Source organism: Notothenia coriiceps, unplaced genomic scaffold (genome assembly GCF_000735185.1).
Source record: "Notothenia coriiceps isolate Sejong01 unplaced genomic scaffold, NC01 NC01_scaffold00030211, whole genome shotgun sequence".
Classification (NCBI taxonomy): Eukaryota; Metazoa; Chordata; class Actinopteri; order Perciformes; family Nototheniidae; genus Notothenia; species Notothenia coriiceps.
Window position 1 is genome coordinate 320,962 of NW_011362912.1, and position 8,836 is coordinate 329,797.

The 8,836-nt window shown below is 37.8% G+C and overlaps 1 protein-coding gene across 1 annotated transcript in view; it reads left to right on the plus strand.

Moving 5' to 3' along the window:
- The first annotated feature begins 2,287 nt into the window (after nt 1-2,287).
- LOC104959339 (nipped-B-like protein B) overlaps nt 2,288-8,836 on the plus strand; it is a 23,999-nt gene continuing 17,450 nt past the window's right edge. Inside the window, exons 1-6 of the mRNA XM_010787212.1 lie at nt 2,288-2,652; nt 3,926-4,073; nt 4,902-5,067; nt 5,332-5,432; nt 6,518-6,617; nt 6,703-6,851. Coding sequence (XP_010785514.1) covers nt 4,010-4,073; nt 4,902-5,067; nt 5,332-5,432; nt 6,518-6,617; nt 6,703-6,851 — 580 coding nt within the window. The 5' untranslated portion in view covers nt 2,288-2,652; nt 3,926-4,009. The remainder of the gene's footprint in view (nt 2,653-3,925; nt 4,074-4,901; nt 5,068-5,331; nt 5,433-6,517; nt 6,618-6,702; nt 6,852-8,836) is intronic.

The following is an 8,836-nucleotide window of genomic DNA, read 5'->3' on the forward strand; positions in this document are numbered from 1 at the left end:
ATACAAAAAAAAAGTTCCATAAGAAATATCAGTTGATATAAGCTTCTTATCATAATCGTATAGCAAAGTAGAAACTCTATGAATATTTCAACTGGTGTATTATGAGGACATTACTAATAATGTGTGTAACATGTGAAACCACAAGATGTGTCTAGACGGTGTCATTAATTTACAAATAAGACCAAAACTTCTCATCAACATTTCTGTTGCTTTTTAAATGTGGTTAAATGTTTTCATGGATGTATCGCTGTAGGGTCACCAGTCAACAAACTACAACGATTTTCCTATATGGAGCAGTTTTGTGGTATTTAAATCAAATTAAAAATAAAAGTAATCTTTTAAGAAAGATGGGAGCTCAGGGTTGTGTCTTTGTTGTGAACAAGCAGGTTGATACAGAATAAATACCAAATGTGTTTTTAAACTGTGATTGGTGCAAATAAATGAACTATTTCATAGGAGGAAAGATTCAAGCACAAGCCCTGAAGGCATCCTTAATAGTCTTAGATAAGAGTCAAATGGTCCATTACGCTCTTTAATAACAAATAAAAGAAGACGCAAAGTATTATTTTTCAATGAATCACCCTATTGATCTTGAATAAAACTTAATCCAGATTAAAATTCAGAGTATAAATATTTGTTCGTACAGTGGATCATCTTCAATTAAACAAAACACTTTTTTCTTTTAAAGTTTGTTTGTTTATTTGTTTTCATCATCACACATTAACTGCAAAGATTTTTTCATCAGATTATCAAAATGGAAAGTGTGACAGTCTGAAAAGGGTTAACTGGAAGGTAGAACAACTCGGTTGACTATGCAAAATAACTTACTATTATCCCCACAAGAGGGAGACCAAAACCTGTTTATAAAATTCAGTCAGTTTTGTCTCAAGCTGTAATTACTATTTCAATGCTTATCAAGTAGGCCTACACGTTGGCCTACTAGATAGAATACATTTATGAATATTTCCAGCTGATTCCCTTTTTGCTATACCTCTACATCCCTGAACAGTTTGGATAGATGCAAGAAAGCCTGACTTTAGCCGCTTTGTGTAATGCTTGGTCAGTTGTTTTGTGGGCAGCAGTCAGCTGATGTTTATTGTGAGGATAAGCGTACATACTTCACTTCTCATTAGAAATTACAGGATTTAAAAAAAAAAGGGAACAGCATCTGACCAGAAAATAACATATAATGACACGCTCCCCCAGTTGGCGCAGTATAATTTGGCAAAGGACATTTAGTCGTGCTGGCCAAAACTTTAAAGCGTCAGATATAAACTTCACCAATATCAGAATCAGAATACCTTTATTAGTCCCACGGAGGGGACATTTGCGTAATTACAGCAGGAAAAAGAGCCACAGACAGCTTAATGTTACATGCATTAAAAAAAAGTACTAAGTTATGATATAATAAAAAAAATTTTTTTTTATTATTTTATATATAAAATATAATTATAATTATAATTATTAAATAATAATAAATACAAATAAAATAAAAAATAAAAGTTACATAATTTTCAAAATACACATCCTGTAACAGTTCTTAGGATTTAGCAGCCAAGTATATATTACACAGTTATTAACGGCATATAGATATTGCACATATAGCACATATTGCACATTATATGATACTAAACCTGAAAAAGACAATTTAATCAGAATTATAAATACTTGTATTGATCCCTGGGGGAAAAGTGGGTTAGGTTATAGTTAATCTCATTTTATAATATACATATATAAGCATTGAGAAATTAATAGATACATATGAATGAGAAATAGGTATATGTGCATATGACAATAACACAGTGTATATAATAATGCTAAAATAGGTCTATAATTGCTACCATGCAGGAGTGGTCTATAAAATACGTTGAAAAGTGCAGTATTAATACAATAATAATAACACATTTGAATTATTATTATTACATAGTGAATTTTTGTACACAACTATTGTACTTTTAAGTCAGTTGGGCAGAGTTGAAGGTCATGATGGGGTTATAGCTGCTGACTGGAAGGCACATCAATAACGGTATTTCATTATTTGACATGTATAATACTGTCTTAATACTTAATACTTTAATATTTGTTAACCATTTTAATAACATTAAATGGATCCAGGAGGTCCTTGCTGGCAGTTGTCAATGGTCACCAATGTTTATTAGCCTGGCTCCTCACCGGTTGAGGGAGTTATTCCCTTTACCGGTTCTTCCGGTCGGCATTTTGAGAGAGAGAGAGAGAGAGAGAGAGAGAGAGAGAGAGAGAAAGAGAGAGAGAGAAAGAGAGGAAGAGAGAGAGGTAGGGGGTAGACAATGTGGATCCCCCTTTTCTCTGTCCCTCGATTGTTTTCATTCCCGAAAATAAACTCGCAAACACAACACCCAGCGTCTGATAAACTAGTCATCTGAATTTGAGAGGATGCTACCCAGCTCCCAGCAGACATGCTCACCGTGAGAGAGAAGAGAAGCCCCCGGTCCTCCCGACAGGGATCACTGCCGTTGTGTTAGCTGTTAACCGAAGGAGCTGTTTGAACGGTGGGACGGAGAGGGAGCTAGAGACTCTTCTCCAGCTGCCATCCTACTCCTACTCCTGCTCCTCCCCCTCCCCCTCCTCCTCCTACACCACCAGAACCACTTCTCTTTCTCATCACATCCAGAGGTAAATAAGCCTGATTCAACAATAACAACCTCTACTCAGAGAAATCGTTCACCTTCCCCGAGTGTTTCCGGTTTGTCAGACACTCTCGGGCAGCCGTTGGTAACCGTTACCGGGATCAGCTAAAGGCGATCTGATTTGTGATGGGGTCTTTGCTTTGTACCCCTGCCTCCCTGGCGTCGGGTCGGGGTTACGCTTCCTAAGGCAAGTCCGAGGTCCACTTTGTGAGCTAGAGATGCGTCAGGGAAGGCCATAGTAAGTGTGAGGTGGAAATTTAAACCCATACACGACCTGCACGGTAAAGAAAAGAGCGATACAGAGTATGCTAACCGGGTTTGATGCACTCCCGGTGATGCTAGCTTAACGTTAAGCAAGTTACAGCACCTTTCCAGTTAGCATACGTTAGCTAACTACATCTCCAGTCGCTGCTAATCGGCTAACCCCGAGTTGATTTAGTCACTTTAATAAACTTAGCTATGATGCTAGTTCTCTTAGCAAGTGTCTACAATGCCAAGAAAATAAGAAATGAGTAATAATACCGTCATATGTGGGGATAAGATAAGCTAATGTTGCTGTTGTGTGTTTGGTCAGCCCCGGAAACCTTAACTGATACTGTAACAAAAGAAATAATTTTAGCCTAAACTACGAGGTTTTTTGAAATACGTTTGCTAGTAGACTTCATGTTTACGTCGATAAATAAAAACACAGACTAGCTGACGTTTTACGTTAGAGACAGAAAGAGTGAGACAGAATCGTTGTAACTTTTTTTATCCTTAATTCTACCAGATAGCTAGCTATGTTTGTCACCACTGCATTGCACGACATCTGTATGAGAGCTAATATTGTTGATTGTATGTTTCTTCAGTTATGTAATGTTTGACTTAAGTTGGAATATCACAGGTAAAAAAAAATACACACACTCAAGCTGTGTATGCAAAGTGGAAGAATGACCAGCAGGAGGGGACAAGATGGTTTGGCCATAAGAAGCTGCCTTTAATCAATAACCTGTAAGGCATGCCCAGGCTTGCTATAAGGCTTCTATAAACTGTCTACGTCAGAGATGCAGTTATGTTGGCAGTTTATTAATGCACACTCATAAGCTGACACATCCCTAAAAGAAGCACACTATAGCTATATGGGAACATATTAATTATCATACTCCTATCATGAACAGTGTTCATGATAGGAGGGTATCGCTGCAATAGCATCGATACCTTCATGGTAGTGAACATTCTTTAAAAGTGTGTGTTGCCATTTTTTTGTTTTGTCTCCGCAGCCTTTGGAGATGTGAGGAATAGAAAGAGATTGGTGATATTGAGCAGCCTGTGCATTGACACGACCTCTTGACCTCATCTTCAGCATGAATGGTGATATGCCTCATGTTCCCATCACTACTCTTGCTGGAATTGCTAGCCTGACAGACTGTAAGTGCAACATCATCTCTCACTAATGCTGTCCACACAGCCTAAATACTAACATTTTAACCAAGTTATGGCCAGGTTAAAGAATTCTTGACTGCCGAAATGTTACTATGTGAAGTCTTCTAGGGCTTCGAGTATAATGTGTAGTTATACTGGAAGCTAAATACTGGTAATTATGATGTTTTCACTACTGCTGATTTCAGGGCAGACAGGAGTGAAGTGGCTTATGTTCCTAAAAAAGGGAAGTTGTAGTCTTACAGACCTCAAACAAGTTTGATTTAAGAAAAATAGTAAAGCAACAATTATACAGATGACAAAGATATAATAATAATAATAATGCATTTTATTTATATAGTGCTTTTCACAACTCAAAGACGCTCATATATATCATTATATATCATAGCCCTTTCATATTTGATTGTAAAAATCGAACTTGTTAAATGTAGAGGTTGATGGACCTTTATTTCTTTAATTAACTTTCAATATAATGCTACCATATATTGATGGCTTTTTTATTACAAAGATAGACAGAACTTGTTTTAGCCGTATGTATTCTGAGGCCTTTAGTAAACGGATTAGAGATGTTAAAACCCCAGCATTGAATCCATTACTTTTTTATTTTAGCCTAAATATATCAAGCTTAAATAAGCATACCCAAAATGTACTTTCTTAAAAAAATAATTAAAGTGTATCATAGTCATTTGGCAATACTATCAAATAGTTGCATGGTCTACTAATACTTTTCCTAAACCTTTTTTCTTTGATATCTTTCCCATCTTTCTTTCTTTTTATTTCCAATTAACCTAACTAGTCTGTGTATCATCCTTTTAGTGTTGAACCAGCTGCCCTTGCCTTCTCCTCTCCCTGCCACCACCGCTAAGAGTCTGCTCTACAATGGAAGGATCTCCGAAGAGGTCAGCAACCTCCTGGTGTGCCGGGACGAGAATCTGGTGACTCAGCTGGCCCATAGCCTCAACCAGGTCTCCACTGAACACATGTAAGTGCCAATCCCTGATGTTTCACAACATCTTTTAATCATTTAAATTGAATAGACATAAGCTTGCCAGTAGCCACTACAGTAGGTTTGTAAAAGTGTGATTTACAAAATGGTTTACTAGTTAAATCACTAGTTTAACCTGCAAAGGGAATGTAAATTGAGACTGGAAGGAATCAGATTGCATTACTCAATACTCCATTTAGGCCTAGTGTGCAGCTATTTCCTGCAATATGACTGTGTGCTATACTATTGTTTGCTTTTCAGAGAGTTGAAGGACAACTTGGGGAATGATGAACCTGAGGGTGACATGCCAGCACTTCTGCAAACTCTGCTGTCCAGGAACCCCAAAATATTTGGGGACAAAAGTATGCCAAGTCATTACATTACTCAGTACTCTTGTTTTTTAATATAACTAGTTACAGCTAGGTACACACAAGGACTTCCTGTGTCAGATGCACTACTTTGGTGATTTTCTAACAACAGGGGCAGAAGTATTGCAAGAGAAAAAAATGTAAAGTGAAAATTAAGTTTTTATCATTCAATAGGAACAATTCTTATTTCTATGGCTGAACTAACTCTTAAAAATGTGTAATGGACGGAGATTAAATCCTTTTTTGGCCTCTGAGAATAAAGCATCTCATCCTGTCCCACTTAGTATAGTTAAAACAGCTTGTTAGATAAAGTTATTTCATTAGACATTTTAAGTAATAGTTGTTTAAGTAGAGCACTTGTCACACCATTTTTAGCAACACAAAAGTATTTACTAATACACCCATACACAGCTCTTAAAGACTTAGCTGTGTTTGTTTTGTCATCATAGATTAAATGACTAATTGCCATAAATAGTTGAACATTTCTCTTTTAACCTTTGTTCAGGGAAGCCTTCTAGTTTTATAAGCAGCTGCACTACTGCAATTACGGTTGATTATAATTGCATAGTTTTCATGCTCACTTTCATACTAAATCATTATTTGAAGAGAACAAATACAGAAAAGCTGTGTGCACAGTGTGAACTAAACAGCTTGTGTATGACTGAAATCTTGATTACTTTTGACAAATGTACACAGATTTACCAGTTGACTGTGTATACAGGTAATTGTTTTCCCAAACCATTTCTGCAACAAATCCTATATTTTACTTTCTTTAAAGCTTTAGTGTCATCCTGGCACTGACCTTGATTTAACTAAAGTAATTGATGACGCTGCACATGATGGGGGTGTTATGACATTGTTTGGTGTAGAGTACATAGGGTTTGGTTTAGTTATTTCACTTTTGATGTTGTAAAATCTGAGCTGCCATGTTTCAAGAAGTGTTTATGTTATCAAATATGTAACCCTATATTACTGAGTTGCTATTCCTGAGGTATGTTGGCGAGTTTTGTTGCTGTGGAATTGTGCATGTTCAGCTCATTGTTTGAACTAACGTTTTGTTTTAAATTCCTATCTCGTAGGTGTAATGCAACAGCCAATGGTGCAACAGTTTAAGATTTCTCAAAACCAGGTGCATGGGAGTCCAGGATCAAACTATCAGCAATCTCAGAGCCCAGCTGGGTAAGGCCTTGCCGGCATACAGTCAGATGATGAAGACGTAGAAGTATCTGTATTTATAACAAGAGTACTTCTTCCTCCTTTGCAGATGTTTTGCATCGCCACAGTCTGGATCAGGTGCTCGGTTCGTCCCCCAGCAGAACAGCCCTATACCCAGTCCCTACACCCCCCAGAGTCCTGCAGACTACATGCAGTACAATCCACCCAGTTATTCCCAACACCAACAGACCCAGCAAGGTAAGTACCAATACAATCAAGAACATTTTAATTAACTACCTGCCACACTTCGGCAATGGATAGCAAAAAGCAAACATTTAGATTTGAATGAACAACATAGAAAAACAGTTATTTATTTTATTTATTTAGTATAATTATTTGTATTCCAAGTCACGGTGGAAACAATTCAACAAGAAAAGTACTGTGCATTCCCATTTTGATTTACCACATTTATTCATTTTATACTTAAGCATTCTGCCTGAAACAGGAAGTGTTCTGCAAGAGACCACAGAACAAATAGTACTTAGTCAAGGTGTGGCTCTGATCACACATTTTTCCCCCAGTACATACCTTTTAAAATCCACCCACTATTCTTTAAAGGAAAACCCTTGTACAATTACACTGCCATTTCCTTAATATCTTTCATTTTTGTAAAGCACTTTGAATTTCCTTGTGTTGAAAGGTGCTATATAAATCAACTTGCCTTGCCTTGCACCAACTAGATGGTGTTTCTACTTTCGTCGTGTTCAAAATGCTTATACTGTAACTTTTCTCACATTTATTAAAAATGTGGTTTAAACCATGGTTTATTTATTAAACCATGGTTTCTGTGGTTCTTAAATTCAATTATCTAAAATTCAGGCACAAAGAAGTAAAATTGAGGTTTTCCAAGACGCTCAGAATTTACTTCAAATATGAATATAATGGTCTAACCCTCATTGCTCTTGAATTCAAAATCTGACCCTCTTTATCCCCCTTCCCAGTCTCTTTATCGTATACAGTGGGGCAAAAAAGTATTTAGTCAGCCACCAATTGTGTAAGTTCTCCCACTTAAAAAGATGAGAGAGGCCTGTAATTTTCATCCTAGGTATACCTCAACTATGAGAGACAAAATGAGAAAAAAAAATCCAGAAAATCACATTGTCTGATTTTTAAAGAATTTATTTGCAAATTATGGTGTAAAATAAGTATTTGGTCACCTACAAACAAACAAGATTTCTGGCTCTCACAGACCTGTAACTTCTTCTTTAAGAGCCTCCTCTGTCCTCCACTTGTTAACTGTATTAATGGCACCTGTTTGAACTCGTTATCAGTATAAAAGACACCTGTCCACAACCTCAAACAGTCACACTCCAAACTCCACTATGGCCAAGACCAAAGAGCTGTCAAAGGACACCAGAAACAAAATTGTAGACCTGCACCATTCTGGGAAGACTGAATCTGCAATAGGTAAGCAACTTGGTGTGAAGAAATCAACTGTGGGAGCAATTATTAGAAAATGGAAGACATACAAGACCACTGAGAATCTCCCTCGATCTGGGGCTCCATGCAAGATCTCACCCCGTGGGGTCAAAATGATCACAAGAACGGTGAGCAAAAATCCCAGAACCACACGGGGGGACCTAGTCAATGACCTGCAGAGAGCTGGGAACAAAGTAACAAAGGCTACAATCAGTAACACACTACGCCACCAGGGACTCAAATCCTGCAGTGCCAGACGTGTCCCCCTGCTTAAGCCAGTACATGTCCAGGCCCGTCTGAAGTTTGCTAGAGAGCATTTAGATGATCCAGAAGAGGATTGGGAGAATGTCATATGGTCAGATGAAACCAAAATAGAACTCTTTGGTAAAAACTCAACTAGACGTGTTTGTAGGAGAAAGAATGCTGAGTTGCATCCAAAGAACACCATACCTACTGTGAAACATGGGGGTGGAAACATCATGCTTTGGGGCTGTTTTTCTGCAAAGGGACCAGGACGACTGATCCGTGTAAAGGAAAGAATGAATGGGGCCATGTATCGTGAGATTTTGAGTGACAACCTTCTTCCATCAGCAAGGGCATTGAAGATGAAATGTGGCTGGGTCTTTCAGCATGACAATGATCCCAAACTCATCGCCCGGGCAACGAAGGAGCGGCTTCGTAAGAAGCATTTCAAGGTCCTGGAGTGGCCTAGCCAGTCTCCAGATCTCAACCCCATAGAAAATCTTTGGAGGGAGTTGAAAGTC